The sequence below is a fragment of the Mesocricetus auratus genome, unplaced genomic scaffold (assembly GCF_017639785.1).
Source record: "Mesocricetus auratus isolate SY011 unplaced genomic scaffold, BCM_Maur_2.0 Super-Scaffold_100007, whole genome shotgun sequence".
Lineage (NCBI taxonomy): Eukaryota > Metazoa > Chordata > Mammalia > Rodentia > Cricetidae > Mesocricetus > Mesocricetus auratus.
In genome coordinates, this window is record NW_024429191.1 from 78,070,071 (window position 1) to 78,085,381 (window position 15,311).

The 15,311-nt window shown below is 43.8% G+C and overlaps 1 protein-coding gene across 1 annotated transcript; it reads right to left on the minus strand.

Moving 5' to 3' along the window:
- Window positions 1-3,639: 3,639 nt before the first annotated feature.
- Klhl11 (kelch like family member 11) lies at window positions 3,640-14,335 on the minus strand. The gene is made up of 2 exons (XM_005087382.4): window positions 13,727-14,335; window positions 3,640-5,804 (listed from the first exon to the last, which is right to left on the minus strand). The coding sequence occupies exons 1-2, from the start codon at window positions 14,269-14,271 to the stop codon at window positions 4,223-4,225; spliced, it is 2,127 nt and encodes a 708-aa protein (XP_005087439.1). The 5' UTR covers window positions 14,272-14,335; the 3' UTR covers window positions 3,640-4,222.
- Window positions 14,336-15,311: the final 976 nt, after the last annotated feature.

The following is a 15,311-nucleotide window of genomic DNA, read 5'->3' on the forward strand; positions in this document are numbered from 1 at the left end:
AGACTCACTCCAGTCTAACTTCAATAGTTGTAAAGCAGATTTCCAACATAGTTATTAACCCTCGTCCTGAGCAAGAATACTACCTTAGAAACTTCAAGAAAATTATCAGTACAGAATCCAATAGTATTAGTGTCACAGCAAATAGCCTAGATTTCTGGTTGTGCTTCTGATAATTTTTATCACATAATAATGTTAACTCTAATGCAATGGGGAAGGCATAGATCACTGTTCTTGAACTTTTCCAGAATGATATTACAGAATGTGTGAGAAGGTAAAGACGTTCTTAAAGAGATTTTAAAAAATACTGGATTTATAGTACAAGCCATCAGGAGTCTTTTTTTTTTAAAGGATTATATTTATTTATTTTATGTATGAGTGCTCTATCTTCATGTATGCCTTTATGCCAGAAGAGGGCATCAGATCCCACTATAGATGGTTATGAGCCACTATGTGGTTGCTGGGAATTGAACTCAGGACCTCTGGAAGAGTAGCCAGTGCTCTTAACCTCTGAGCCATCTCTCCAGCCCAGGAGTCTTTATTTTATATTACTTATAGTTATTATTATTATGCTTTTGCTGTTGCTTGGCTGGATGCAGGGTCTCACTATGCGCAGTAAACAGGCTGGCTCAGAACTCCGGATCTTCCTGCCCTTACTTCCCAAATGCTCAGATATAGGTGAGCACTACCATGCACAACTTCAACAAGAACCTATTTGAAAATTTTGTTTTCAGTTAATTAGGTGCTTGTGTCTGCATGTGGTTATTATGTCCATGTGAATGCAGGTGCCCACAGGGCCAGAGGCATCAGATCCCCTGGAGGTGGAGTTAGGGGGCCTGTGAGCTTCCTGAAGTGGGAGCTGGGAACCAAACTCATTGGAAGAACAGCAAGTGTTTTTGCCTGCTGATCCATCTCTCCAGGCCCCTAGACAGGAGTCTTCTGAGTTAGCTGAGCATTGAAAGATTAAGTTTGAATGTTAACTTGCATAATGCTCAAGAGTGTGAAGAAAGTCAGAAAAATGGGTATTCCTTGATGTAATTTCCTTGCTTGAGGTCAAAGTCCATAAGGATGGAATTTTTCAGTGATGCCACTTTTTGAAAATTATCCATACTCCCACTGCTCTATATATGGCCTGTGTGCATGACTATCCAGAAGTGGTGACCGCACAGGTCTAATGAAGGCCCTATGATGTCAAGAAGGGAACATGCCTCTATTCTACTAGAGAGCAGTGCTGATCCAAATATGCATGCTCAAGGCAACCGTGTTCTCCAAGCTTGTAAAAACCCTTGAACATGAAGTGAACACTGAAGCAAGAAAAAAAAAAAAGGTGGCTTTACACTGGCTGTCAGTGAAAATTATAGCTGAATTCTTATTAAGAATGCTTATGTACCAACAATTGATAAACAGAAGTCTCATGCATGCAATTATGAATCAACAAATTAATCAAGATGTCTTTGGATTGACTGCAATAGATGGTGCTGGTGAGCTGTCAATGTTTAATCAATGTGGAAATCCTTTCTGAATGAGGAATATTCACAGTCTCAAAGTCAATCCAGCAGAGCAGTGTTCAGAAAAGATGTGATGGGAGTGAGGATATCTGCCTTTAGGTTGGAAGGAATGACAAACGAAATAAATTACAGAGGACCTGTAGCACAGTGCCAGCAACGCTGCTGACCATGCTAGAGTAGCTCTACAAGGATAGAGAACCAATAACCAGCAGTTTCTGTTAAAAGTTCTGCCTTGAATATAAAAGAAAAGAGGAAATTAAAAAACCAAACCAAACCAAACCCAGCTCTTCCAGGAACCTCTGAGTACAGAGGTGTAGGAAGTCCAGGCTCATCACTGCTATGCTGCAAGTGAAGGGACTTGTAGTTTAGATGAATAGAGACCAGGTGAAAGAAGGCTACAAAGGGGAAGATGCAGACAGGTATAGGTCAGAAAAGCAAAGCCACGGAAGACCCCTATGACCTAATAGGTGAAGCAGCACCTGAGGACTGTGCTAATGTCCCCTAAAGGTCCTGGATACAGTCAATCTATATGAAAGACAAACTAGACACCATGAACTACTTATAAAAGAAACTGAAGTGGAAGATGAAATTAGTGTGCTAAAGAGCCATCAAGCCCAGCATGGTGGGTCATGCCTTTAGTCCCAGACAGAGGCAAGTGGATCTACGGAGTTCTAGGCCAGCCTGATCTAGAGAGTCCCACGTCAGCCAACACTACATAAAGACTTTGTATTAAAAAAAAAAAATCCACCAAGATTACAGGTCAGACTGTATAAAGAGAGAGGGAAAAATCTCTGCATAAAACCAGCAAGAGTATAGGTCAGACTGTACAAAGAGAGAGGGAAAAAAATCTCTGCAATTTGAGATTTGCATTAAAAGAAAAACAAAAGAGAAATAATGATGTTTCTTTGATGATAGGATTCACAGAGAAGTTGTACAATGCTCAGGATTACTCACATAAACTTAAAGTTGAGCTCTTCAAGATTAAAGTCCTGCACAAGGGAGTTCAGAAACTAAGTACAAATTAGATTCAGCCTCTTGAAGAAAAATGGGAAACTATATATTCCAAAAAAAAAATTCAATAAACTGAGAAGGGATTTATTATCAAAAATAGTGCAAAAGGAATGACACATACACAAGGCTCAAAAGACACTGTAAAGGGAAGAGCTAATCCTCCAATACCATACACAAAAATGATGAAAGCAGCAAAGAATATGCAGACACTAAGAGAGAATGGGACTCAATAATATTCCTAATGCAACTGAAAATTACAGATCTTGAATATGAGAGCTCTAGAATAACAGCAAGAAAATTCTAGTATGAACAATTAAAGGAATGTGAATGTACAATATCATTAAACAGAAACTCAACAACAACAACAACAACAAAAAAAACCCAGAAAACTTGTAATAGAAAGGGTAGAAACAGCTGCTGCTGAAACTGATTATTGGTCCTTGGATCTATATATGGTCAAAGCCTAGTCTACTTAGCGAGTTTCAGGCCATCCAATGCTACATAGTGAGATCCTGTCTCAAAAAATTAAAAAGACTACTTTAGGGAGTATAATAAAATATGTACAGATTAAAAACCTTTTCTGAAAGATGACAATCATTGAACTGATTATTTAACATCGACAGTTTCCTAAATAAATGTGTTATGTGAAAGCCAAAACTATGTACTCAGATTTGGTATTCTAGGCTCTAAGTTTCAATAAAAAAAATCTAGGACAATCCGGTAAAATATTTTGACAATCAGAAGCCAGAAATAACATGGCTTCTCTTAGCAGTATTTTCTAACCTGATTTCCTTGCCATTTTGAAAGCTTTTCTTGTGGAAAGAACTGATGAAGATCTATATAATATTCAGGGGAGAAAAAAATGAACTGAAGGCATCGCGTGTTGATTGTCACTGGCATGCCGCATCCTCATCAACAGTCACTCTTCAAAGTGTTTCAAAATGTTTGTTCACCTGCTTTCTCAGCTACACTCAACACTTTTTTTCTTAGAGAAACAAACTTTACCTGTGTAACTTCCTCTCTAGTCAGTCAGCTAAATATCAGTATCTTCCTAATTCTCATCTCAGAATGATAGCTTCAAGTCTATAAACAGCTGCAGAAAAAAACAAAAAACCAGATGATATGCCAATCACCAACTTCTTATTGTCACCCTTTCCAATGAACATAAACAGCATTTGTAGATAAACACATACAACAAACATTAGCGCCATCATTCTGAGATCAGCTTGCTGAAACATTGTGCTTTTTCCTTTACATCCAGTCTCACTATTGCACATGCCTTCTGCAGATGAGAGCTTAATGAATAAACTGGTATCACTGAAAAAAAAAATCCACACAAAACGTAAAGGAATATCAAAATAAATGTGCAAATAACACTGGTGCTTAAAGCCCCACATGTACGTCCCAAAAACAAAGGAGTTATAATTGTTGGCAGAAAAAAGGTCACGTAACTAGACCTGCTTCCCCCACTTGTCTTTAATAAGATCTTATTTGCCAGCACACAAAGACAGGACTGCAGGCTAACAAAAATTACCACACTAAACTGAGTTTCCCGTTTGTTTTTTAACAACTAACTTCCTTTATATAGGGTAGTAAGTCCAAGTAGAAAATAAGTTATTGACATACTTTTCCAAGTAACAGTCCAGGCATCTCCAGCCTCATGGAACAGGGGTTAGAACAGTTTCCAGATGTAAGTGTTGGTGAGTTCAGCATTCAATCTGGGAACTTGGCACTCTCCGCATGTTCAGGGCATGCCGGTGTATCTCTTGCATCTGTCTAATGCGGTCCTTCTGCCACATTAAGTTTTGAGGCATAGGGTATCTCTGTGTGCCATGCAAGTACCGGTAGGGGATCCGGACATGGCAAGCGGTGGCCCTACACCGGGGCTGAGGCATGGGAGGGAGGAGCATCCACCTCTGCCTCTCAGCACAGTATCGGTAGGCTTCCTTCCGGTACTGTTTGTCAATGTCATCGCTGTTTTTCCAGCCTCCAATAATGAAGACGTCATCTTTGTAATAGCAAATGGCTGCTCCTTCAATGCTAAGAACTTCTGGAGGCAAGCTTTCAAGGATCTCATCAGATACCTGACCGGCAATCTTTCTTACCGCCTCTTCGTTTTCTAAAGAATAACTCTTGGGACAGCATGATGCTGTCTGATAAAAGTTTGAATTGACCACAGACATCTGGAAAAAACAGTAATTGTCAATAAGCGGTAAAGATTCCACATCTTTCCACTGTCGAGTCTCTGTATCATAGCAAGTAATTACAACCTTCAATCCATCTTCAGTGTCCCGGTCCACGGGAGTGCGGGCAGCAATGTACACAAACCGGTCCTCAATGGCTAGTGCTTTGACATCTCGAAGAATCTTTGGTGCTGATTCTAAGTTGTGCCATTTATCAAGCTCAGGATTGTAAACAGTCACATCTTTAAAGCCAGGGCTAAAATTGCCATGTCCTCCAATGCTATACAGCTTCCCTTTGACTTCTGTCAGCCCAAAAGAATGCTTTCTTGTCATCAGACTACAAACGTGTTCCCATGTATTCAAGTTTGGGTTGTACCTTTCTACCGTTTTAGCAAATCCTGGTTCCATCGAGCCAGCAACATACACATAAGATTCTGTTACTGCAACGGCATGTCCATCAAGGTGATTATGAATGTGGGGCAGATTTACCCATCTGTCCTCATCAACAAAATACCCCACACATTCACTTAAATAGTCTCCTCCTTCTGACACACCTCCAATAACCATGATGACGTCCATGTTTTGTCCATAGCGAGGTAAGAGTGAGACATGGGAAGCAGGATGCTGGAGTGTGCCAGACTGTATATTCTCTGCTCTGAGTGCATGCCTCTCCACTGCATCAGCCACCAGCTTGACGCAAACTTCATTGTTGGCCACCAGCCGCTCTGGCTTGACATGCCGGGTAAGATAGGTGGGTTTCATCTGGGACAACCTAAGCAGTTTAAAAAGTTCTTCAAAGTATCTCTCTCTTTCTTCAGCATTTCTCTGAACCCACTTCAAAACCGTTTCAAAAAGAACCTCTTCAGAATCCACGGTAATTTCCAAGTCTGAAAGCCAGTCTCGAATGAGATGGAAAGGTAAAGTATAAAATTCTTCATCCTGAATGACTTTATAGAAATTCCTCCGGATCATATCCGCAGCTTTCAGAGCAAGCTGGCTTAGGGTATACATGTGGGCTAAGCTATGAATGGCCACACAATTTGAGAGATGAAGTTTTTTCTTGAGAAATTCTCCACAAAATTCTTTTAAACGAATTAATAAGAATCTAGAATCAAGAAAAAGAGAAAAGATTAATTGTGGAATGTACTTATTTTATATGGATGCATTGTAGGTATACCTGAATTATACAAATTGAAAGGATTAATCTCAAAAGCACAGTATCTGGAAAGACAGCCCAGTACCCAAATGAGCAAGTATTATGCTGGGAAGTCTATTTTTCAGGAGGAAGGGTCTCAGATAGGTCTCACTATGTAGAGGGCTCAGTGGGCAAAGGCACTTGCTAGAGCATGCCTAGAGACCCAAGTTCAATTCCTAGAACCCACATGAAGATGGAAGGAGAAAACATCACAAAACTGTCCTCTTACATCCAGGTGCGCACTGTGACACCCACACATCATAAACACACAGTACACATTTTTAAAAAAACTGTGAGATTACAGGCTCTTGCCTGTAATCCTAATATTCAGGAGACCAGGACAGGTCAAGGCCTGCCTAGAAAACTTGGTGAGACCCTGTTTCAAAATCTAAGAAAATGAACCAGGCGATGGTTTGCGCAGGCCTTTAATCTCAGCACTGGGGAGCCAGAGGCGGGCGGATCTCTGTGAGTTAAGGCTAGCCTACAAAGCAAGCTCCGGGACAGGTGCCAAAGCTGCAGAGAAACCTTGTTTAGAAAAACTTAAACCAACCAAACAAACAAAATCTAATAAAGTAAAAACAAGGAGCTGGAGAGATGGTTAAATTCTAAAGATCTTTTTATTTTATTATTTATTTGTTGCTTGCCCGAGTGCTGGGATTAAAAACATGCTCCACTATGCCTGAATTCTATTGTCTATGTATGGGTATTTTGCCTGCTGTGTATCTATGTATGACATACATGGATGGTACCCTTGGAAGTCAGAAGATGGCACCTGAAGACTTGAGTGTGGTTCCCAGCAACCATGCTAAGTAGCTCACAACTGCTAGGGGTCCACTGCCCTCTTCTGGCCTTCTTGGGCACATATTCACATGCAGATTGTCACAGAGATACACGCACATACAACAAGAACAAAAGTCAATTCACATGCATTTCTGACATTTTTTTCTAATCCCTTTGCCATCACTGGACCTCTTATTTATTTGTTTGTTTGCTTGTTTAGGCTTTGCTTTGTTTTGTCTTTTTGAGACAGGGTCTGAAGTATCCCAGGCTGGTCTCCAGCACACCATGTAGCTAAGGATGATCCTTCTGCTTCTACCACCTATGTGCCAGGATCACAGACATGCGCTACCACTCCCAGCTCCAGTTTCTTTCTATTTAGAAAGGGTCTTAGTGAAAGCCTTTACCCAGTATGACCATATAGTGTAAACTAGAGGCAGGCAGGAACTATAACTTCCTGGAGACTCAGCTTAGCCAGATATCACAAAGAATAGCAGCCTAGACTGAGTCAGAGGTTTTCATCTCTTTGGCCAACCACAAAAAGTAGACTAAGGGGTTTTGTCCAAGACTGCTTATCATTAAAGCAAGGAAGACAAGATAAACTCAAATATCTGAAGCCTGGAAATAAAACAAACACACAACAACAACAACAACAACAAAAATCATGTGTCAGATAGTCTAGCCAAAGAAAAAAGGAAAAAAAAAAGAAAAGTGGTTTATAGAACATCACCCACCCACCTAAATTAAGTTAAAACAAAACACAACAGTGTTGGCCCAAATCATAAATCTAATTAGTAGCACTGGGTCAGGAAGTGGTGGTGCACACCTTTAATTACAGCATTCAGGAGACAGAGGCAGGCGGATCTGTTTGAGGCCAGTCTGGGCTACAGAGCAGAATTCTAGGATAGGCTCCAAAGCTATACAGAGAAACCCAGTCTGTAGTAGCACTTAGCCCAAGGGTGGTCCATCTAAGACCATGGCTACACAAGAGAAAGACATTTTAACTGAGAAAAGCCTTAAACAATCTAAGAATGGTGTCATAGCCGGGCGTTGGTGGCCCACGCCTTTAATCCCAGCACTCAGGAGGCAGAGGCAGGCGGATCTCTGTGAGTTCGAGACCAGCCTGGACTACCAAGTGAGTTCCAGGACAGCCTCCAAAGCCACAGAGAAACCCTGTCTCGAAAAACCAAAAAAAAAAAAAAAAAAAAAAAAAAAAAGAATGGTGTCATTATGACAGGTCCATTTCCATGCAACAATGGTTTATTACAGTTACTGTGCTTAATAAATACTTATTTACAAATATAGATGAATTAAGACAAGCTTTCTTAATACTCTCGAAGAAACATCCCCACCTTAGAGATAAAACAAAGACAAGGTAGAGTGGTGAAGACTCTAGAGTCTAGGGGACCCCAGACAAGTCTGGGTGCAAGGGCCACCTGATTCCCGGGCTGCCTTGCCTTGAGCTCCTGTGTTTAGTGGTAATAATTCTGAGGCATATTCCCTTAAGACAGATTTTGGGAATCATTACTCTATGAAAACAATAGCTATTACACACCAGGCACTATTATGTAAGGAATCCTGTGCCTGGACTTATCTATTTATCATAGTACTGGGGATTCAACTAACAGCCTAAAACATGCTAGACAAGTGCCCTACTATACAACCCCTCCTGCCCGGAGGCCAAGAGACTCTGCTCATTCTATTATTTCTAATTCATGTGCCATGTAGGGCTGGATCACAGACAGTACATGTGTGTAAAGGGAAGCCTTCCCGCCAGCCTGGTTCCAGAGCCGCATTATTTATGATGGGCAGTGGATCTTCTAATTGTCCTGGGAGAGGCTGTCCTCCACTGTCACTAGGAATGACCGGATAATCTTTCTTTCTGGGGGCCTGCTTGAGGCCCCGATTCACGTTTCCCAGCTGTAAAGGTCTACCTTATCTATCTGTAGTCGACCAGCATTCCTTGGTCCAATGTCTTCTCTTTCCACACCTCCTGCTGAGGCCTTCTGTTTGATGCATTACTGGTAAAAGCATTATTTTTAGGAATGTGTTGTCTACAGATAGACAAGGTAGACCTTTACAGCCGGGAAACATGAATCGGGGCCTCAAGCAGGCCAGGCACGATGTCTGCTGCCAGGAACCAGCACCTTCTACCTGCTGGTAAGGCTAGGTGGTATTCCGAGATTTCTCTCGTGGCCACGTGCTCTTTACTGGCGGCCTGCTGACTTCGGCCACGTGCTCTTTCGCTGGCAGCACACGGTTTCCTCCTACATATGTGGACACAGAGAAAATGATCCTGTCTCTGAGCTCATTAGACTGAGCTCTGTCATTACAGGGACTTAGAATATAGCGCCTGTGAACTAGGCATTGGTGGCGCACGCCTTTGATCCCAGCACTCGGGAGGCAGAGGCAGGCAGATCTCTGTGAGTTTAAGGCCAGCCTGGTCTACAGAGTGAGTTCCAGGACAGCCTCCAAAACAATACAGGGAAACCCTGTCTCGAAAAAACAATAACAACAACAACAACAAATGCCTGTGAAAGATAGAGAAAAGACAGGTTTTGTTTTGTTTTTTTATTTTTGAGACAGGGTCTCTCTATGTAGCCCTGCTGGCCTTAAACTCAAGAGACAGTTTGTCTCTCCGTCCCTAACACAAAGACAGAAGGCATGTACCACCATGCCAGCAAAAGTTAGAATTTTTTTGTTTTTAAATTTTACTTATTTATTATGTATACAGTGTTCTGCCTGTATATATGCCTGAAGGCTAGAAAAGGGCGCCAGATCTCATTAGGGACCATTGTGAACCACTATATGTTGGCTGAGAATTGAACTCAGGACTTCTGGAAGAGCAGCTACTGCTCTTCATCACTGAGCCATTTTTCCAGCCCCTAAAAGTTAAGAGTTTTAAGTCCCAGACAGACACAAACACAGCTTGACAATAGGTCTTCTTTTCAGTTTCACTTAACAAATATCCTTCCCAGGGTCTGTACATATTCTACCCCATCTTGAGGTAGTCTTGTGTACTTTGAGAAGTTATTGGGCAGGAGCTTTATCTTTCCACCAACCAATTTGCCTGCAGTTTTACCCTATATTTTCTTTCCCAATTTGGCCTATGGCTTTTGTTTGAGATAGTGTCTCTCTATGTAGCCTTGGCTGGGCTGGCCTTGAAGTCAATCAAGACCACGTGCTATTACCTCCTGAGTGCTGGGATTAAAGGCATGAGCCACCATAACCAGCATCCAATCCTTACAATTTTTGGAAAGGGTCTTACTAAATAGTCCAGTCTGGCCTAGATTTCCTGTCTCAGCCTCCCAAGTACTGGAATTACAAGTGTGCACCACTCAATCTCCAATTTTAGTATGGATTATGGCCTTCCTTGATTTTAAAAGCTGCTCCTGTATTCATTCTCCTGCTCTTACAGTACCAGTTTCTCCTCTTCCACAGAATCATTTTTTTCAGCACCCAAGCATGTTCCACCATTTCCTATTTTAGAGTTTACTAAATAGGCACTCTTAAAATCCTTTTAATTTTTTTTTGTTTGTTTGTTTTGTGTAACAACCCAGGCTGTCCAGAGATCCACAGACCTCTACTTCCTAAATTCTGGGATTAGAGGCATATGCCACCATTGCCCAGCTATAAATAAACAAAATATACTTTTAAAATAGGGATATTTCCAAATACTGAAAAAGAGCCAGGCATAGTAGCACATTTCTACAGGTTACAACCCTAAATCTACAGGGTATTGGTGGCCCACACCTTTAGTCCTAGCACTCGGGAGGCAGAGGAAGGCTGATCTGAGTTCAAGGCCAGCCTGGTCTACAAGTGAGTCCTAAGAGAGCCAGAGCCGTTACACAGAGAAACCCTGTCTCATTCCACCACCCCCCACCCCACCCCATCCCCCCGCAAAAAAACAAAAAACAGACCAAGCACATTTTTTTTTACTTATTATGTATACAGTGTTCTGTCTGCATGTATGCCTGCAGGCGGGAAGAGGGCACTAGATCTCATTACAGATGGTTGTGAGCCCCCATGTGGCTTCTGGGATTGAACTCAGGACCTCTAGAAGACCAACTAGTGTTCTTAACCCCTGAGCCATCTCTCCAGCCCCAGACCAAGCACATCTTTAATCCTAGCACTTGGGAGGCAGAGGCAGTTGGATCTCTGATTTCAAGGACAGCCAGAACTACATAAAGAGATCCATTCTCAAAGCAAAAACAAAAATCCAAAAAGGGTAGTCATTAGATAGATGGAGGGTAGAGATACATGCAGATTGGGGGAACTGTGATATAAATTATAATTAAAGTCACAGAACAGATTAAGCTACTTAAGAGTACGTATAAAAGTGAATAGGGGGGATAAAAGTGAATAGGGGGGAAAGAGGGCAAGCAAGGGATTCTCTACAGTAGTAAAGAATCCAATAGAGTGAATTGAACTGATACCATAGAAACCTAAAAAGGAGCCTGGTCTACAGAGCTAGTTCCAGGACAGCCTCCAAAGCTACACAGGGAAACCCTGTCTCGAAAAACCAAAAAAAAAAAAAAAAAAAAAAAGAAACCTAAAAAGGGATTGAAGTCTAGCTGTCAAATGATTGATCACTGGAGACTGGTGATGACACTGAGTTAAGTACTAAAAAAAATTAATAATAAAACAAATATTTTGCTGGGCGGTGGTGGCGCATACCTTTAATCCCAGCACTCGGGAGACAGGGGCAGGCGGTTCTGTGAGTTCCAGGCCGGGCTGGACCGACAGCCTCCAAAACAATACAGAGGAAACCCTGTCTCTTAAAACAAACAAACAAAAAAACCCAAAACAAATATTTTATGCCTATGAGAATTTTGCCTGAAAGTATTTAAGTACGTGGTCACTGCCACCATCAGAAGAGGGAATTGGACCCTAAAACTGGAATTACAGATGGTTGTGAACAATCATATGGGTTCTGGGAATTGATCACAGGTCCTCTAGAAAAGCAGCCGATGCTCTTAATGGCTGAGTCATCTCTCTCTGGCCCCTGAAAATATCCCTATTTGTGACATTGTTTCTCTTTGTGATTTCCTTCGTAACTTGACTGGAGACACAGTGTTCTTCAATTTAACAGCTTACTCAGACATCATGACCAAGTCCATACTGACCTTCTTCTCAAATCTGCTCTTCTGTATTTTTCCACAGCTTTTGTGTGCTTGAGCAGGAATGTAGAGAAAGGCATAAGGCTTTGATTGATCTCTGTCTTTGTTAAACATTTTTTAAAGATTTGTGTGTAAGAGTGTTTTGCCTACATGTTTATCTGTGCACCACATGCGCCTGATGTCCTTGATGGCAAGAAGATATCAGATCCACTGGAACAGGAGTTACAGGTGGTTGTGAGCAACCAGATGGGCATTGGGAAAACCAACCTAGGTCTTCTGCAAGAAACAAGTGTTCTTAGCCACTGGGCTGTCTCTGTAACCCCTCCACCTTTCTTTTTCTTTTTCAGACAAGTGGGCCAGACTGGCTGGCCAGTGAATTTCAGGAAATCAGTCCGTCTCTGCCCTCTCCCTCAAGACTGGGGCTACGGGAATGCACTACCATGCCCAGCTTTTAAAGAACTGAAGCCAAGTCCTCAGCTTGCAGTGCAGACATTTTACCTACAGCTGGGCCATCTCTGCAGGCCCTAATTTTACACATCTTTTTGTGAGGGGTGAAGAGGCGGGGCAACATCTCATTACGAATCTCTGGATATATAGACCAGACTGGACTAAAACTCAGAGGTCTTCTTGCCTCTGCTTTCCAAGAGTGTAGGGATTAAATCCCCGGCATTTTCCTACACTGTAATAATCAGATCTTTCCAATTGCTAGGGTCAAAAAATTTCCCACTTTACTCACATATCAAATCCACTGTCAATTCATCTCCTCTACTTCAAAACACAGATGTCCTGCAGAGATGGCTCAGCAGCTAAAAGCACTGGCTGCTCTTCACGCCGTCTTTCTTGGCTCTTTGGCATCAAGCACTAAGCCTGTACACATAAATGCAGGCCAAACACCCATATACATAAAATAAATCTCAAAGCGCACACACACACACACACACACACGCGCGCGCACACACACACACACACACACACACACACACACACACGCGCGCACACACACACACACACACACACACAGAGTCCCTCCTCTCACCTTCCTTCTCAATCCAAACCTCGACCACTATTGCATTGACTTAAACTAGTCTCTGCTACAGTCCTTGCTGCATCCTCCCCTCTGCCCTACCCTTTTTTCAATACAGAATGTATCAAATAAAACAGCATCAGTCTCACCAACTTCTAATTTCAAATCGTTCAGCTCTGTGGGGGCAGTGGTGGACCATGCTTTTAATCCCAGCACTTGGGTGGCAGAGGCAGGCAGAACTTTGTGACTTTGAGGCCAGCCTGGTCTAGAGAGCTAATTCTAGGACAGCCAAGGCTACACAAAGAAATCCGGTCTTGTAAAACAAAGTTCAACTTTCACAGGCCTATAAGGCTGTGGTTCAACCTGTGGGTTGAGACCCCCTGGGATCAAACAACCTTTTCCCAAGGGTAGAATACCAGATAACCTGCATATTAGCTATTTACATTATGGGGATTCATAACGCTAGCAAAATTACAGTTGTGAAGTAGCAATAAAAATAATCTGGTTGGGGTCACCAGAGTAGCTCATAACCACCCTCCCCTTCACCCAACAAGATCCAGACTCGCTGGATTCTTTTAAAGATCTTCCTCTAAGCCAAGCTGGATCCTGGCCTTTGGAAGCCTGTAATGCGCATCCATCTCCCTTTGCCCTGCCAACTTCCCTTGCCATTCCGGGGCCGGTTTAAATGTCGTCTCCTGCATTCCGCAGCCAGCCTTTCGCTGTATTTTTTTTTTAATGTCTTCATCACAGGAGTCACGCACTACACACAGCTTTCCACCGCTTTTGTCCCTACACCCGAAATCTTCGCTCCCGGGTGCAATGGGCACAAGACAGACTCTCAGAGTGGGTGCCCCGCTGCGGGCACAATGAGGGGTCCCCCCCCCGACCCTCGCTCGCCCCTCATCGCCTACCTGTCGGCCAGCTCCAGCACCTCGTGCACGCTACCGGTGCTCACTCGGATGCGCCCAGTGTACATGTACTCGATAACGGCTTCCACTGTGTCAGGTTCGGGGCCCGGCTCCGAGCTCCACTTGCGCATCTCCACCCGGCCTGAGCGCGACTCTGAAAACTGGCCGGATAGCAAGGGCGTGAAGTACTCGGTGGCGGCGGCCAGCACCGAGCGGTGGGCACGGAACTCGCGACCTCCGGCCCCACCGAAGCACAGGGTGATGTCGCAGAACAGGCCCTGCCGCCGCTGCTCGTTCTGCCGCCAGGATAACTCGGAGCAGTGAGTGCGGCACTCGAAGTCCTCGGCCTCTGGGCCCGGATCGCCCCCGCTCGCCTCCATGGCAGAGATCCCGGGCCCGGGCCCGAAGTCCACCGTGCCACTGCCTCGGACCTCGGCGGCCAGGCCTGCGGAACCGGCGGCGGCAGTCTCCATGCCCTCCATCTCCAGCACCTGAAGAGATGCAGCCGCGGCCGCAGCAGCAGCCGCCGCCGCCACCGCCGCCGCCATCTTGACACTGCCGAACCGGCCCCCCCTATGCTTCAGAACGGTGCGGCAACTCTGGTGCGACACAGAGGAATTCTGGGATTAAATAGTGCGCGCGGGGCGGAGCTGCGCCTGCGCACTTCCGCCACGCTTGCTCCCCCCCCTGGTGAGGTAAGCTCAGGACTCGCTGCGAGAAAAAAAATTAGGTCTACCTCCTTCCCGGCCTTAGGGTTGCCATCTGGACGTGTTTTGTTTAATTTTCTACTTTTTTTGTTTGTTTGTTTTACGAGACAGGGTTTCTCTGTATTGTTTTGGAGGCTGTCGGGCCAGCCCTGCCTCAAACTCACAGAGATCCGCCTGCCTCTGCCTCCCGAGTGCTGGGCTAAAAGGCGTGCGCCACCACCGCCCGGCTTAATTTTCTACTTTAAATTGATTTGGAGTGTATCCTTACCACCACACGTACACACAAAAATTTTGTTTTTGAACTCGCTCTGTAAACCAGGATGGCCTGGAACTCATAGAGATTCACCTGCCTCTGCTTCTGTGTGCGCCACAATGCCCAATTTATATATATACTTAAAAACGAAGGCCGGGCGTTGGTGGCGCACGCCTTTAATCCCAGCACTTGGGAGGCAGAGGCAAGCGGATCTCTGTGAGTTCGAGGCCAGCCTGGTCTACAGAGTGAGTTCCAGGACAGCCTCCAAAACAATACAGAGAAACCCTGCCTCGAAAAACCAAAAACAAAAAGCAAAAAACGACTTTGACTGGGTGGTGGTGAAGCACACCTTTAATTCCAGCACTCGGGAGACAGAAGCAAACGGATCTCTGAGTTCGAGGCCAGCCTGGTATACAGAGCGAGTTCCAGGACAGCCAAGGCTGTTTGTTAGTCATTGAAACCCTGTCTTGAAAAACAAAACAAAACTTTTTTTTTAATTTTTAATTTTGTTCTTATCAAAGTATTTGTTTTCATGCATCTGTGGGCGCCAGTACTCACAAAGGACAGAGGTGTTGGGTCCTCTAGAGTTGGAGTTACAGGCCAGAAAAACCCTCCTGATACAGAGTTG

Coding starts and splice junctions, on each gene's coding strand:
- Klhl11 (XM_005087382.4), bottom strand. CDS start 14,271: ATGGCGGCGGCGGTGGCGGCGGCGGCTGCTGCTGCGGCCGCGGCTGCA. Junction 5,805..13,726: donor GTGCTGGAGCTGGCCGACAG/GTAGGCGATGAG, acceptor TCTTGATTCTAG/ATTCTTATTAATTCGTTTAA.